At 42.1% G+C, this 17,611-nt stretch overlaps 1 protein-coding gene across 1 annotated transcript in view; it reads right to left on the bottom strand.

Annotated features, from left to right (window-relative positions):
- DLGAP2 (DLG associated protein 2) overlaps positions 1-17,611 on the bottom strand; it is a 709,806-nt gene that overhangs the window by 641,357 nt on the left and 50,838 nt on the right. Inside the window, exon 2 of the mRNA XM_084623310.1 lies at positions 15,174-15,283. Coding sequence (XP_084479436.1) covers positions 15,174-15,188 — 15 coding nt within the window. The 5' untranslated portion in view covers positions 15,189-15,283. The remainder of the gene's footprint in view (positions 1-15,173; positions 15,284-17,611) is intronic.

Raw genomic sequence — 17,611 nt, 5'->3', positions numbered from 1 at the left:
GAGATTGCATTATGGTACTTGTATGAGGTGAATTGAAAAATACGATTTCTTTTGTTTATCATTTTCACAGTGCAAATCTTTGCAATAAAAAGAATAATATGAAGTGAGCACTGTACTCTTTGTATTCTGTATTGTAATTTAAATCAGTATATTTGAAAATGTAGAAAAACATCCAAAATATTTAATAAGTTTCAATTGGTATTTTACTGTTTAACAGTTTGATTAAAACTGCGATTAATCATGATTCATTTTTTGAGTTAATCGCGTGAGTTAACTGTGACTAAATGACAGCCCTAGTAAACATGCAACTTTCTTTTAGCAGTGAAGACAAAGCATAAGATATCAGAGATGAAAAAAAGCAGCTAAGCAGTTTCACCTGACTGATAGTTGGGCACAAAGTAATTACTGGTGTGCACACAGCACTTCACACACAGATATATTTAAGAAGAGAGATGTAGATTACATCAAATTCATTATGTGCACACAGGCCCCCAGAAAAAGAAATTTACTCTTACGAAGTAGATTCATTTGATTCAAATATTCAGATTTGATAGTGAGCTTACATGAAGCACACATATTATCATTTTCATGCCCTCAATTCCCACTCTTTGCTTTTAGAGCAGTACAGGATTTAGTGCTCTTCTTCCCATCTGAATGATTTGATGTATTTATAATGCTGGAGCTACTCCTCTGTGGCAAAGACGATCAATTGTGGACGTTGCCACCTTCTTGGGGGCAAAGGGGGGAGGGGCAGGAACACCTTAAGGGGGTGCGCAACCTCCCTCCCTTTCTTTATGGAATGTGGAAAATTATCCCAATACTCATGGGAAGGGATCCCAAAACTTTTTGTTGTCACATGGAGTTGCAGGGCAGAGGGCCAATAAAAGACCTATGAACAACTTAAATCTCACTTAATAGGGTCAAAATAGATTTTCAGCAGGATTTAACTGAGTTAATTAATCCCAAGGTAACTGCACCTCTGATCCCTTCGTGGCCTCTTTGAGGGAACTCTGTGATGCTCTCCCGCTAGAGCTAGGCTACAGACTTTTGCAATTCATCTTGATTATTTTAGCAGGTCTGCCTTTAGTCCTGTTCTCTCATGGGCAATGACAGGATTAACTAGTGACCAACTGTCTCCCATAAAGTAGAGTACTATTTATTCAGAACAAAAGCATACTCTGAAATCTTATTTTAAAAGCAATAAACGGCTTATATTCCGATTTTAGCGACCAGGAGCGGCTAGCAGGGGAGTTTTGCGAGGGGGAGTGTAAGCAGGGACTAGAACTCAACATTCTTTACACTTAAAAGCCCCTTGATACAAACAAAACAACAACAAAGGAACCAGCTGCAGGAGGAAAAAGAGAATGAAGGCAGAAGTCCCACAACAGAGTGGTTGCTACCCAGTTTATTGCACCCAATGCAGCATGTATGATTGCTTGCCCTATGGGCAGGTGGCATATATGTGCATTCGGTGCAAGGAGCTCCTGGCCCTCAGAGACGTGTACGGGCTTTGGAGACCAGAGTGGCTGAACTGGAGGAGCTGAGGGAGACGGAGAGGTACACAGATGAGACTTTCCGGGACACAGTAGAACGGTCCCACCCCCACGGCAAGAACCGCATGGTGACTTGCCTGCCTGGTGCGAAGGCTGCGGATTTCTCGACACATCTAGATAGACTTATGTGTAGTGCTGGGGAGGAGCCGGTGGTAGTGGTACATGTAGGTACCAATGACATAGGCAAGGATATAAGAGAGGTCCTGGAGGCCAAATTTAGGCTGGTAGGTAAGAGATTGAAGTTCACGACCTCCATGATAGCATTCTCTGAGATACTCCAAGTTCCACGCGCAGAGACAGTTAGACAGGCAGAACTCCAGAGTCTTAATGCGTGGATGAGATGATGGTGTAGGGAGGAGAGGTTTAGATTTATTAGGAACTGGGAAAACTTTTGGGAAAGGGGGAGCCTATGCAGGAAGGATAGGCTCCACCTAAACCAGAATGGAACCAGATTGCTGGCACTCAACATTAAAAAGGTTGTAGAGCAGTTTTTAAACAAAGGGCTGGGGGAAAGCCGAAAGGTCGGAAGAGCAAATGGTTTGGACATCCCTTAGGAGAGGATCTATTAATAGAGAATCTTTATGTCCTAGTGAGGACGAGAGGATGGAAAATGATAAAATACAGGCAGGGTCTGATCAGAAACGGTCAAATAAAAGAAGAGTCCCATTCAATTACATCGTGTAATGCAACACAACTAAAAGGAGATAAGTTTTTAAAGTGCTTATATACCAATGCTAGAAGTCTAAGTAATAAAATGGGTGAACTAGAGTGCCTCGTATTAAATGAGGATATTGAAATAACAGGCATCACAGAAACTTGGTGGAATGAGGATAATCAATGAGATACAGTAATACCAGGGTACAAAATATATAGGAAGGACAGAACAGGTTGTGGTGGTGGGGGAGTGGCATTATATGCGAAAGAAAGCATAGAATCAAATGAAGTAAAAATCTTAAATGAATCAAACTGTACCATAGAATCTCTATGGATAGAAATTCCATGCTCTAATAAAAAGAATATAGAGGCAGGGATATATTACCGATCACCTGACCAGGATAGTGATATTGACTGTGAAATGCTTAGGCAGATTAGAGAGACTAGTAAAATAAAAAACTCAATAATAATAATGGGGGTTTCAATTATCCCCATATTGACTGGCTACATGTCACCTCAGGACGGGATGCAGAGATAAAGTTTCTAGACACCTTAAATGACTGCTTCTTGGAGCAGCTGGTCCTGGAACCCACCAGAGGAGAGGCAATTCTTGATTTAGTCCTAAGTGGAACACAGGATCTGGTCCAAGAAGTGAATATACCTGGACCGCTTGCTAATAGTGACCATAATATAATTAAATTTAATATCCCTGTGGCAGGAAAAACACCACAGTAGCCCAACATTGTAGCATTTAATTCAGAAAGGGGAACTACACAAAAATGAGGAGGTTAGTTAAACAGAAATTAAAGGGTAGGGAGCCAAAAGTGAAATCTCTGCAAGCTGCATTGAAACTTTTTAAAGACACCATAATAGAGGCTCAACTTCAATGTATACCCCTGTCAAGATTCCTTCCCCCTCTGAACTCTACGGTACAGATGTGGGGACCTGCATGAAAGACCCCCCAAGCTTATTCTTACCTGCTTAGGTTAAAAACTTCCCCAAGGTACAAACTTTGCCTTGTCCTTGAACCCTATGCTGCCACCACCAAACATGTTAAACAAAAAACAGGGAAAGAGACCACTTGGAGACATCTTCCCGTAAAATATCCCCCCAAGCCCTACACCCTCCTTTCTTGGGAAAGGCTTGATAAAAATCCTCACCAATTTGCATAGGTGAACACAGACTCAAACCCTTGGATCTTAAGAACAATGAAAAATCAATCAGGATCTTAAAAGAAGAATTTTAACTAAAGAAAAGGTAAAAGCATCACCTCTGTAAAATCAGAATGGTAAATACCTTACAGGGTAATCAGATTCAAAACATAGAGTACCCCTCTAGGCAAAAGCTTAAGTTACAAAAAGACACAAAAACAGGAATATACATTCCATTCATCACATCTTATTTTACCAGCCATTAAATAAAAGAAAATCTAATGCATTTCTAGCTAGATTACTTACTAACTAACAGTTGTAAGGCTGCATTCCTGCTCTGTTCCCGGCAAAAGCATCACACAGACAGACAGACCCTTTGTTTCCCCCACTCCAACTTTGAAAGTATCTGGTCTCCTCATTGGTCATTTTGGTCAGGTGCCAGCGAGGTTATCTTAGCGTCTTAACCCTTTACAGGTGAAAGGATTTTGCCTCTGGCAGGAGGGATTTTATAGTACTGTATACAGAAAGGTGGTTACCCTTCCCTTTATATTTATGACAAGCCCAAATTAAAATACGTAGTAAGAGAACCAAAAAGAGCCACCGTGGCTAAACAACAAAGTAAAAGAAGCAGTGAGAGGCAAAAAGGCATCCTTCAAAAAGTAGAAGTTAAATCCTAGTGAGGAAAATTGAAAGGAGCATAAACACTGGCAAATGAAGTGTAAAAATACAATTAGGAAGGCCAAAAAAGAATTTGAGGCACAGCTAGCCAAAGATTCAAAAAGTAACAGCAAAATTTTTTTAAGTACATCAGAAGGAGGAAGCCTGCTAAACAACCAGTGGGGCCATTGGACAATAGAGGTGCTAAAAGACCACTCAAAGATGATAAGGCCATTGAGGAGAAACTAAATGAATTCTTTGCCTCTGTCTTCACGGATGAGGATGTGAGGGAGATTCCCAAACATGAGCCATTCTTTTTAGGTGACAGATCTGAGGAACTGTCCCAGATTGAGGTAACATTAGAGGAGGTTTTGGAACAGACTGATAAATTAAACAGCAATAAGTCACCAGCACCAGATGGTATTTACCCAAGAGTTCTGAAGGAACTCAAATGTGAAATTGCAAAACTTCTAACTGTAGTCTGTAACCTATCATTTAAATCGGCTTCTGTACCAGATGACTGGAGGATAGCTAATGTGACGCCAATTTTTAAAAAGGGCTCCAGAGGTGATCCCAGCAATTACAGGCCTGTAAGCCTGACTTCAGTACCGGACAAACTGGTTGAAACTATAATAAAGAACAATATTGTCAGACATATAGATTAACATAATTTGTTGAGGAAGAGTCAACATGGTTTTAGTAAAGGGAAATCATGTCTCACCAATCTACTAGAATTCTTTGAGGGGGTCAACAAGCATGTGGACCAAGGGGATCCAGTGTATATAGTGTACTTAGATTTTCAAAAAGCCTTTGACAAGGTCCCTCACCAAAGACTCTTATGCAAAGTAAGCTGCCATGGGATAAGAGAGAAGGTGCTCTCATGGACTGGTAACTGGTTAAAAGATAGGAAACAAAGGGTAGATATAAATGATCATTTCTCAGAATGGGGAAAAGGAAATAGTAGTATCCCCCAGCGGTCTGTTCTGGGTCCAATCCTATTCAACATATTCATAAATGATCTGGAAAAAGGGGTAAACAGTGAGGTGGCAAAATTTGCAAATGATACAAAATTACTAAAGATAGTTAAGATCCAGGCAGACTACGAAGAGATACAAAAGGATCTCTCAAAACTGGGTGACTGGGCAACAAAATGGTAGATGAAATTTAATGTTGATAATGCAAAGTAATGCACATTGGAAAGCATAATCCTAACTATGCATATAAAATGATGGGGCGTAAATTAGCTGCTACCACTCAAGAAAGGGATCTTGGAGTCATTGTCATAGAATCATAGAATCATAGAATATCAGGGTTGGAAGGGACCCCAGAAGGTCATCTAGTCCAACCCCCTGCTCAAAGCAGGACCAATTCCCAGTTAAATCATCCCAGCCAGGGCTTTGTCAAGCCTGACCTTAAAAATTGTGGATAGTTCTCTGAAAACATCCCCAATGTGCAGCGGCAGTCAAAAAAGGGAACAGAATGCTGGGAATAATTAAGAAAGAGATAGATAATAGGACAGAAAATATCTTTTTACCCTCTATATAAATCCATGGTACGCCCACATCTTGAATACTGTGTGCAGATGTGGTCACCCCATCTCAAAAAAGATATACTGGAATTGGAAAAGGCTCAGAAAAGGGCAACAAAACTTATTAGGGATATGGAACGGCTTCCATATGAGGAGAGATTAATAAGACTGGGACTTTTCAGCTTGGAAAAGAGACGGCTACGGGGAGATATGATTGAGGTCTATAAAATCATGACTGGTTTAGAGAAAGGAAGTGTTATTTACTACTTCTCATAACACAAGAACTAGGGGTCACCAAATGAAATTAATAGGCAGCAGGTTTAAAACAAATAAAAGGAAGTATTTCTTCACACAAGGCACAGTCAACCTATGGAACCCCTTGCCAGAGGATGTTGCGAAGGCCAAGACCATAAGAGGGTTCAAAAAAGAACTAGATAAATTCATGGAGGATAGGTCGATCAATGGCTATTAGCCAGGATGGGCAGGAATGGTGTCCCTACCTTCTGTTTGCCAGAAGCTGGGAATGAGCAACAGTGGATGGATCACTTGATGATTACCTGTTCTGTTCATTCCCTCTGGGGCACCTGACACCGGACACTGTCAGAAGACAGGATACTGGGCTAGATGGACCTTTGGTCTGACCCAGTAGGGCCATTCTTAAGTTCTTATACATACTTATGTTCTTACTTTACTAGGCAGTCACCCATCTTCCATACTGAGACCCTGATAGGATTAAAGTACTTCAGGTCCTTTCCACAGGGTCTGTCTCTCTTGGTAACAGTTTCACGTCAGTTCTTGAATTGCCTGAGATTGGCCTTGTGAGATTTATGGCAATTTCCTGCAAAAACTTTGGCACATCTTACTGAATTAAGTATATATGCATTGTATTAAATGCAAACATTATGTATTATTTTGGACCTGAATGATCAAAGTACTATATGAAACAACGTGGCAGACAAGAATGAACTTTTGGCACAATGTGTGTTCAGAGGACTTCCTGGGAAATATCTAGATGGAAGATGTATGCAAACTGTTGTTCCCCCCCTTTACCCTTTGAAACTACACTCTGAGGAGGGGGTGATTGTCTGTTGATTACCTGTTCCCAAGGTCCCAAGATCAAAGGTTTAAACTGTATAAAGGAGTGGTTCACAGAGTCATAGGAGTGCTTGTTCTGAGCTAATAGGTGTTTTGAACTTGTAACCACAGAAAAACCCCTTTATAGGTGTCATAAATGTAAAGGGAAGGGTAAACACCTTTAAATCCCTCCTGGCCAGAGGAAAAACCCTTTCACCTGTAAAGGGTTAAGAAGCTAAGACAACCTCACTGGCACCTGACCAAAATGACCAATGAGGAGACAAGATACTTTCAAACCTGGAGGAGGGGGAAACAAAGGGCTCTCTCTGTCTGTGTGTTCTTTTTGCCGGGAACAGAGCAGGAATGCAGGTCAGAACTCCTGTAAAAAGTCAGTAAGCAATCTAGTTAGATATGCATTAGATTCTGTTTTGTTTAAATGGCTGATAAAATAAGTTGTGCTGTATGGAATGTATATACCTGTTCTTGTGTCTTTTTGTAACTTAAGATTTAGCCTAGAGGGATTCTCTATGTTTTGAATCCGATTACCCTGTAAGGTATTTACCATTCTGATTTTACAGAGGTGATTCTTTTACTCTTTCTTCAATTAAAATTCTTCTTTTAAGAACCTGATTGATTTTTCATTGTTCTTAAGATCCAAGGGTTTGGGTCTGTGTTCATGTATGCAAATTGGTGAGGATTTTTATCAAGCCTTCCCCAGGGAAGGGGGATGAAGGGCTTGGGGGGATTTTGAGGGGAAAGACGTTTCCAAGTGGGCTCTTCCCTGTTATATTTGTTAGACGCTTGGTGGTGGCAGGAAAAAAGTCCAGGGACAAAAGGTAAAATAATTTGTACCTTGGGGAAGTTTTAACCTAAGCTGGTAAAAATAAGCTTAAGGGGTTTTTCATGCAGGTCCCCACATCTATACCCCAGAGTTCAGAGTGAGGAAGAAACCTTGACAGTAGGATTTGAAGGACTGACTCCTACCGCCCTTGTTGGAATTGGGGGGTGATCTCTGGTAAGCTTATTAGCATACGTATATGTTCTTCTGTTGTTTTTAATATGTTTTCTCTGTAATGCTTTCACTTTAAAAATAAATGTGCTTGCTTAGAAAGGGCTGTGTGGTAACTGTGGGCAATTATGCTGTTTATAGCCTCTGAGGAGAAAGCAAAGCAGGCCTGCTTAGGCAGTCTATCTTGCTGGGGTGCTCATAGTGTAGGCCAGGAACTATGAAGTATGGAAAAACTCCAGCTAGGAGGGAAGGAGATACAGATCTCTGCTCAAGAGAGGTAACAGCTGAGGAGCTGGTGGCCTAGAGTGGGTGCCCCTGCTGGACCATGGAGGGGGAATACAGGTACAGTTGACCTGAATTGTGGTAGACCACCTGGATCAGGGCAATCATCATACTATTTCAGGTTCTTTGACTGCCAACCTCTTGAACCAGGTCAAACCAGTATATGCTGTTTCCCCAGGGGCCAAAACTGCCATATACTTGTTATCCACATTAGGCATTTGCATTAATTCTTCCCCAGTATGACTTTAGTTCTTGTAAAAATATCTTTAAGCCCACCCACTGAGCCAAAAACACACTCCCTAACTAGCTCATGAAGATATACATAACATGTATAGTATAATAGTGATTCAGTAGTCTTTGAAGATTCCATGTGATCATAGTGTGACACCCTGGTACCCCCTTATTCACCATTGTCATATAATTAAGATATGTTTTGCCCAAAGTATGTCTTGTGAGGTATCATTCTAAAAGTCTTGATCTGCTAGACATTAATATTGCATTGGATTGTATGTGGTATCATTGTTTGTGAATTTATGAAGTTTGGCTATGTATGTGTTACTGAAACATGTTGTGAGTTTAAAAACACCCACAAGCAGCCTTTCAGGTACAACAGTAAAAAGGCCAAATAATGTTAATGGCTTATTGAGGAAATGCACACAAGCACAAGTATTACCCCAGGAACTGTGTACAATAGAAACCTCTCAGAGATAGCACTACACAATGGGATCTGTGAAACCCAGGTCACAGCAAAAGAGCTTTCCAGCAAGTGAGAAGAAGATATAGAAGGGGGAACGGGCATCATGATGGTACCTCACTCTCCCTACAACAACACACCTGAAAACACCTGAGAAACAAAGACTGAACTGGGGGAAATGATGGTCCCAGGCTAAAGGGATTTTTAGCTGGTGTATGAAAAGCTGGGAAACCCAAGCTGAAAAGCAAAGGCAGCTTATGCCTTAAGAATCTGCCAGCCTGTTTATCACTCAGGGAGAGAATTTGCTAATTCATATCCTACCTATCTAGTATGTTAAACTCAGCTTGTGGTTTTGTTTATTTACTAGGTAATCTGCTTTGATCTGTTTGCTATCACTTATATAGGGGGTCCCCAGTATACGTCGGGGTTATGTTCTTGAAAAGGGCGACAGATACCGAAACAACTGATACTGGGGAATTTTTCCCCATAAGAAATAATGGAATAACAGGGGGATGTGTTCACAGTGTCAACACATTCGCCTATGACAATGCTCTTTTTGCCTAAACAATGTACCTTTTTACAATGACAGGTTATATAGTACACATTTTACACATAAAACATTGAATAAAATAATGTAGAATCCTACTAACACTGTTCAAACACATAGAACATTTTAATACAGTAAATACAGTAAGATAAAACAGTGTCAATTACACTTAATTAGGTAAGGTGGCGCTGGGTATTCTTGGGCTGGCTATTCGGTTGCAGAAGTCCTAAAAAGGATTGTATCAACGTCTGCTCTCCTGCATGAACCTTTGAATGACAGCTCTCCCTGTAGCAAGCCACTGCATCATTGAAACCTTGGAGACTTTGGCAGAACATTCACAAAAAGGATTGCCGCTCTGTATGATTTCCGTCATCTCATCCAGCAATCCAAAGAAACAGGAGAGATTCTTTGCCGTCAGACTCCTGGCTTCCTGCCCTACGTCATCTTCATCGTCATCCTTCTTTTCTTAGGATATCCATTGTTGGTCCAGCTCAATCAGTTCCTCATTTGTCAGTTCTTCAGCGTGAGACTCCAACAACTCCTCTACATCCTCCTCCTCCACCTCCTTGGAGCCAACATTCTTTGTCAACTTGATGATTTCTTGCTGGAGAGTAGGAATGGCATGAAATCCGACAAAGCTGTGAACAGCGTCTGGCCATGCACGGTGCCAAATGCTGTTCATACATTGCGAAGTGACCTCCTCCCCCAGTGCATCAAAGTTTTCCATGCCATTCAAAATGTTGTAGGAATTTCAAAACTCCTTTACACTGGGCTTTCCTTTACCTGCCGTCTCCTTAATCAGCATGGAGAACATCCTCCGTAGGTAATAAGCCTTGAACGTGGCCTTTACACTCTGGTCCATAGGTTGCAGCAACGATGTTGTGTTGGGTGGCAAAAATAGGACACTGACATTGCGGCAGAGGGCTTCGTAGTCCAGTTTGTGGGCACTTGCATTATCCAGCAGAAGGAGAATCTTAAAGGCCAAATTTTCCTTCTGACAGTAAGCCTTAAATTCAGGTACAGCATGGTCTACAAACCACTCATGGAAAATACTGTGTGTTATCCAGTCCTTTCCGTTTGACTTCCAAATTACGGGGAGATGAGACTTAACGTAGCCCCTCATTGCTCTTGGGTTTTCACTATGGTAGGCAAGCAAGGGTTTCAACTTGTAATCACCTTCTGCATTTTTCCCAAGCAGGAGGGTTAAGCAGTCCTTTGAGGCTTTGAATCCGGGAGCAGTCTTCTCATCATGATAAATATAAGTCCTCGTTGGCATCTGCTTCCAGTAAAGGCCCATCTCATTGTTTTGGAGAATAGCCACCTTCTGAAACAATTTTCTTTAGCTGCGCAGGAAACATTTCAGCCACTTCTTCATCCACATTAGCCGCTTCTCCTGTGAGTTTTACATTATGTAGATTGGCATGCTTCTGGAATCTGTGGAACCACCCATGACTAGCATTGAAGGTCTCCTTTACTGCTATGGAGCTCTCCCCCTCTCCTTCCTTTAAATCATTATACAGGCTTCTGGCCTTTTCCTGAATCAAGCTTAAACTCACAGGCATTTTCTTTTGATGGAGGTCATCAATCCAATCAGCCAGCAAACATTCCATCTTCTCCATTTTACTGCTTCTCTGTTTTGTTATCTTCATCTATGACAATTTCATAGCACTTCTAGTGCTCTCATGAATTTGATCAGCACTCTTAAAAATCCTGTGTGTATCGTCATAGCAGGCAAACAGAGAATAAGAGGAATGTTGGCTGCATGCCCACTTCTTTCAGTACGCTTTATAACATCTAATTTCACTTCTAGTGTCACACTTTTACATAGCCTCTTAGACACAGGCCCACTCTCAAGACTTTGAACACTTTTCCACTCATGATGGGTAGTACTGTATAGTACTGTACTCACAGCCTGCCCCGCCTCTTCTTGCCCAGTTCTGCCGCATTCTCCAAGCTCGCCCCCTCCCTGCTCCTTCGTCTCCCTTCCAGTGTCTCCTGCATGCCGCTGAACAGCTGATCGTGGCAGGCAGGAGGCGCTGGGCGGCGGGGGAGAGGAGTTGATCTCGGCAGACAAGAGGTGCTGGCTGCCGGTGGGTGCTAAACACCCACAGAAAAGCAACAAAAAAAGTGAAGCAAGTAAATTACAAATGACAGATACGCAGATCGGGACCAACATGAATCGGAACACATTCCCCTATTGATGAGCGAAGGATATGCAAAACGATGGATAAGGGGAAGATGCATAGCAGGGACCCCCTGTAATCACTTAAAATCTATATCCTTTTGTAGTTAATAAACTTATTTTATGTTTTAATACAAATCAGTGTGTGTTTGACTCAGGTGTCTGGGGAAAATCTCAGCTTGGTTACCACAAGTGTGCATGGTCCTCTTCACATTGAGGGACAGGCGGATTGGGTATTAAACCCATATACTGGCCAGATTTGACCAGAGCAGGACAGTACTGCTCTGGGGTCCGAGGCTGGGAGGCTCGTGGTTAAAGAGCCTGCATGTAACTGCAGCTGGGTGTGTCCCTACCTGTGTGAATGCTGGTGAAAGTGCAAGCTGAGAGGGCTTTGCAATTTGTCACAGCAGCACAGTGTGAGAGGGAGCCCAGGCTGCTGGGTCAGACGGCTCAGTGGTATGCCAGTTCCAGGTGGCACCCTGGGGGAACCCATCTCACATAGCATCTGTCACATCTCAATATAATAGTGTGTAATAGTGTGAATATTCCATGCTTCCAAAACATCACATCTGTCTCTCATAGGCCTCATGCTGGCTCTCTGCAAAAGGGTAAATTTTAATCTGTGCAGCTATTGTGAGTGTCAACAGGTGAGGGGCACGGTAGCCATCTCAATACAACAGAATAAATAATCTATTAGATCCTATGTGATTTAACAATAACTAACTGTATTGATGGTTAAAAAATGTTTAATATAAACTAATAGCAGAAAGCTAAAAATTGGATGAAATGCAACACAAAAACTGCCATACACTGAACTGGTGACACCACATACCCGCAAAGCTCATAGTCCAAAGGTGGGCAAACTACGGCCCACGGGCCACATCCAGCCTGTGGCAAAGTCCTGCCTGGCCCCTGAGCTCCCGACCGGGGCGGCTAGTCCCCGGTCCCTCCCCCGCTGTCTCCCCTCTCCCGCAGCCATGCTGCTGCACGGGCAGCGCTCTGGCCTGCCACTCCAGTCGGGCAGCGCAGCGGCGTGGCTGGCTCTGGCATGGTAAGGGGGCGGCGAGCGGGGGTTAGATAAGGGGAAGGGGGTCCCCAGGGGCAGTCAGGGGACAAGGAGCAGGGAGCAGTTGGGTGGCGCAGAGGTTCGGGGGGGCAGTCAGGGGATGGGGAGCAGGGGGAGTTGGATATGGGGTGGGGTTCCCGAGGGGCAGTTAGGGGCAGGGGTGTGGATAGGGGTCGTGGCAGTGAGGAACAGGGAGCGAGGGGGATAAGGGGTGGGGTCCCAGGGGGTGGAGGTTCTGGGAGGAGGGTCAGAGGACGGGGAACAGGGTGGATTCGATAGGGCATGGGAGTCCCGAGGGGCCTGTCAGGGAGTGGGGGTGTGGATAGGGGTCGTAGTAGTCGGGGACAGGGAGTGGGGGGGTTGGATGGGGAGACCTGGGGGGGGGCAATGAGAGGCGGGGAGTCCTGGGATGGGGCAGTCAGGGATCAAGGAGCAGGGGGGTTGGATGGGTTCTGAGGGGGGTGGAAAATGGGAGGGGGCGGATAGGGGGCAGGGACCAGGCTGTTTGGGGAGGCACAGCCTTCCCTATCCAGCCCTCCATACGGTTGCGCAACCCCACTGTGGCCCTTGAGCCAAAAAGTTTGTCCACCCATGTCATAGACAAATGAAAGTGTGATTTTAGAAGCATTCTATATCTGTAGTAAGTTCATTCCAAAATAAGTTGTGCTATTCTGAATTTACGTTTAAATAGGTGAGAATCTAAAACAAAGATCCCATAAAAGATTAAAATTGAATCTAGGTCAGCAAAACAAGAGTAGTTAGGGAATTCACACTGGAAAAAACTTGAGTCCAGGAGATGGTTTTCAAGGTTATTAACACTGCCTTACATTCAGCCATATGAAAAAGATTAAAAAAGAATGTATATATATTGCTAGGTTTAGACAACATGGTGATCTTTGTAATTCATCCTTAATTACATCTATTATTGTGTTAGTTTATGTATGTTAGCATATATCTTCCCCCATGTAGGGACATATCCCGTCACATATCAGGACTAGCCTAAGAATGGAATTTAAGACTCTGCTGGCAATTTAATTAGTTTTAATGCTGCAAGGATAAGTAGCCTGCCAGCATTAATGGCCAATACTTGTTTACAAAACAGATCAAGAAGTGAGAGCCATCAAAACAAATGACCTCAACTGCTCAAGGTTAGGGAACTTAAAACATAAAGTTTGAAACAGGAGTCTGAAAAGATAGCGATAATAGTTGGTATATTTCCTTTTGCATGTTGAGTTTCTTTCCAGGAAACTCCTGTATTATCAAACTCATTCCCACAAAACCATTAATGATATTGAAGATATTTTTAAGATGTATTTGTTGAAATAGTTTATTCAAATTTCTCTGTGGGGGTGTTCATACGCTGTTCATTTGATATTTGTGGTGTGTGATTAGTCACCAAAGTCGCATGATATTGTTTCTGCTCTTTGAATGGATGAGTTAAATTTAAATTATCATAATGAACAAATAGCCTCTGGTGTGATTTTTTTTAGATAAATTGTTCATGTGAATTTCAAGATTCATTTACACTTTCACCAGCACACTGTGGCCATATGAAAAAATGGCCACACAAACAGGGACCAAATACACTTCAATACATGAACCACGTCTGTATTATTCAAACATAAAACTATGATTACAGTCAAGCTCTGTGGTTAATATTCCATACAACTATATGAATAACCCAAAATTTGATTTGCTGGTCCTACCTCTCTCCTGTTACAGTGTTAAAAGAAAATTTTTTTTTTTAAAGCTCACTGTTGTCAAGGGAGCCAGAATTCCAGTAACAAATTGGTCCTTTTAACGTATTCAAAACAACTTAAAGTGAAACTCCAAAAGGACTCTAAATATGGCTTAAGGCGTGGACTTTTTATTTAGTTTCGACTTCTGGATATGCAACAACAACAAACAATAAACAATAAATATAGTTCTTTTATAATTTGATAAAAGTGACATTTCCCCAATTTAAAAAAGTTTATAAAAATACTTCAGGCTTAACAATACCATGTTCAGAAATTTAAAAACAAAAATCCCCAAAACCCACCCACATACAAATACCTGGAGTCTTATCCTTCTCCACTTAGAGAGACAAAGTGGATGAGGTAATATCTTTTATTGGCCCAACTTCTGTTGATGAGAGACACAATATTTCAAGCTTACACACAGCTCTTCTCCCATTAGTTGTTTGCATATTTTAATGATTTGCTCATGTGAGTAAAGGATGCAGGATTTGGCCTCTAATAAATATATTTCTTAAAATGGGATTTTATCTTGACAACACTGACACTTTAATTAGAGCAACACTAGGGGGCACTGCTGTAATAGTCTTTATATGATATTTGTAAACATAAGTGCACTTCTTTCCACACATTTTAATTTCTTTTGGTTTTAACAAGATTGCAGAATTTGTTGGTTTGTTTTAATATTGAAATGGTAGAAATTAAACTTGGTTGCAATTAAATTGCTAACTTGAATTCTAATTAGAAAATTTTATAATGTAAACGTTCCTATGTCAACAGCCAGCATGAATGTTCAGGATACCAATGGTTCTTCTTTGGGCCAGATTTTGCCACTTCTACTCCCCTGGAGTAGGACCACACTCTTGGAGTAGTCCCACTGATTTCAATATGACTCAATATCAGTAAGCACCGCAGAACTAGCCCCCATATGATGTTATCTAACACTAGGAATCCAAATAGCCATTTTGTATTCTCAGTGCAGTGGGGAAGCAGTTTCTTCACTGGAAATAAATGCATTTCCTAGGAGGTTAAAATAGTACCTGAGTTGTCCCCATAATGTCTGAGCCTTGTGCACGTTGCAGGCATTCGCAAGTAGCAGCAGTGGATGAACTTGCAGTGGTTACACTCGCACTTCAGAGGATGTGAAATCCTAAGATGAGGAGTGAATAGAAATGGGAAAAAACATGATAAAAATGCAAAAAAAAATCCACCCCCATCAAAAAAAAGGAAAGTATAAATCCATGTGGTGTGCACATAAAACAAAAATAAAACCATGGTCCCAAGCAGCATTTAATTAAATTGAGCACAGCAATGTAGCAGGAAAGCAAGCAAACACAGAGACTGCACATCAACAATCAGACCATGGAAAAAGCTTTAGATGTGTTTAACTTTGCCACTGTGTAGTTGTAACAGTTCTCATCACTTCTGCTCTTTACATGGAAAACCATGAGCTAGTTCCGATTGGATTACAGACAGAATTTAGTGTCTGATTCCTCTGCTTGTGCATTTGCTAAATAGAGTATGTATTGTACATTGGACGCTTACATACAAGTATTGGATTAAAATAAGTATTGCGGTTTCTTAGACTAATCAACGTAGCATTATATTTCATAAATAGCTCCCAACAAACAGAAAATGCAATCCACTAACCTTTCCCTTACAAATCCCAAGAAATGTGAGGCGCATCTCACATAAAAAACAAATAGTGTTTTAATTAAGAAAAAATAATTAATGTAACTTTTCTGATTCTACCAGACAATATATCCTAGGTACAAATCAATACAATGAGCAATGAGATCACAGTCAATTATGTGGTGAAAGAGAAAAAATATCCATTTCCATTCCCCAGAAAATTAAATACTGGGCTAGATTGTGACTTGGGTTATATGTTCTTGCAGAGATCCCTCTGAAACCTCTACATGGGCTACCCAGACCTTGAGTGTAGCCTCTACTCCCCACACTGAGCCAAAGGGCAGGGAATGGACAGACTTGACTCTAAAAAAAGGAGTACTTGTGGCACTTGTGGATGCACCGGATGAAGTGAGCTGTAGCTCACGAAAACTTATGCTCAAATAAATTGGTTAGTCTCTAAGGTGCCAAAAGTACTCCTTTTCTTTTTGTGAATACAGACTAACACGGCTGTTACTCTGATATGTGGCACCTTAGAGACTAACCAATGTATTTGAGCATAAGCTTTTGTGAGCTACAGCTCACTTCATCGGATGCTTATACTCAAATACATTTGTTAGTCTCTATGGTGCCACAAGTACTCCTTTTCTTTTTGTGGATACAGACTAACATGGCTGCTATTCTGAAACCAATCTTGACCATGCCACCTAGTGGAATCTACAGCTCTGAGTTAGGCACCCAGGCTCCCTACACAATGCATGGAGAGAGATAGGTGCCTAAGTACAGGATTCACAGAAGTCAGCATGCTGAGCAGGGAGCTGCCTAAGGCAGCTAATAGAAAATGCTAAGAAGAGGGGTGTTGCCTGATCCCTGCCCCTCAAAGGGAGTTAGGCATTTAATGGGAGGAGTCTCCTTCTGCTCAAGATTCTCAGCCTTGAACTTCTTCCTGGACTTAGTGCTGACCTGGATTAGGCACCCTTTTCACTACATATACATATATACACACACAGGTTCAAATCATTCATTGGGGCATAACGGGAGTGAGAATTGACTCTATAACCTGGTGATTAGGGCACACAGCTGGGAGGGGGTGTCCTGGGTTCTGGTCCCTGCTCCAATTAATATTTAATTATCTTGTAAAAAGTGGAACAGCTTTGACAAGAGAGATGGAGAGCACCCCAGAATGACCCCGTGGCTAGGGTATGTTACTAGGAGATCTGGGTTCAAATCCCTGCTCTGAATCAGGGGATCAGCATGGGGATTTGAACCCAGGAGAGCCACATCCTGATGAGTGCTCTAGTTATTGAGTAAAGGGGGTGAGGAGCATCACCATGTCTTCCTTCAGCAGTGTTTTATGTGGCACTTGATCTGATAGGCAGCCTCTGGGCATGCCCTCTGGATCGGGCCCCGCAGACAAAATAGGCCAGGGAATACCTAGTTTGTGAATCCTGCTGGGGCTTAGCTGCGAGCTAGGTGCCAGGTGTCAGGACTGAGGGAACTTTGCATATGCTCAGTGGCAGAAACATGGGTGCCTATGGGAATCTACTGGCAAAATCATCGGCACCTAGGGAATTTAGTTCCCCCAGAGTTAAAGGGTAGCTGAGCAGGGTTTTGAGGGTCTAAATTTTTGATTTAGGATGCTAAGTCCCTTTGTGGATCTAGTCCAAGGTTCCTGGGGCTAGCCTTGGAATGGTGCAGCTTACACTCTGCCCACTGCTTGGGGCTGTGTCTAACAGCACACTCCAGCCCTGGGCCTGGAAAGCAGCTATAGCTCCTTAGATTTTTAAAAGTTAAAAGGAACAGAAAGCAGCTAAAGAAAAGCTTAACAAAGAAATATATTGCACCCTAT

The sequence above is a fragment of the Lepidochelys olivacea genome, assembly GCF_965140295.1.
Source record: "Lepidochelys olivacea isolate rLepOli2 genome assembly, chromosome: 3".
Lineage (NCBI taxonomy): Eukaryota > Metazoa > Chordata > Testudines > Cheloniidae > Lepidochelys > Lepidochelys olivacea.
The sequence above is the reverse complement of the archived record's forward strand: the minus strand, read 5'-3'. Positions and strand labels throughout refer to the sequence as shown.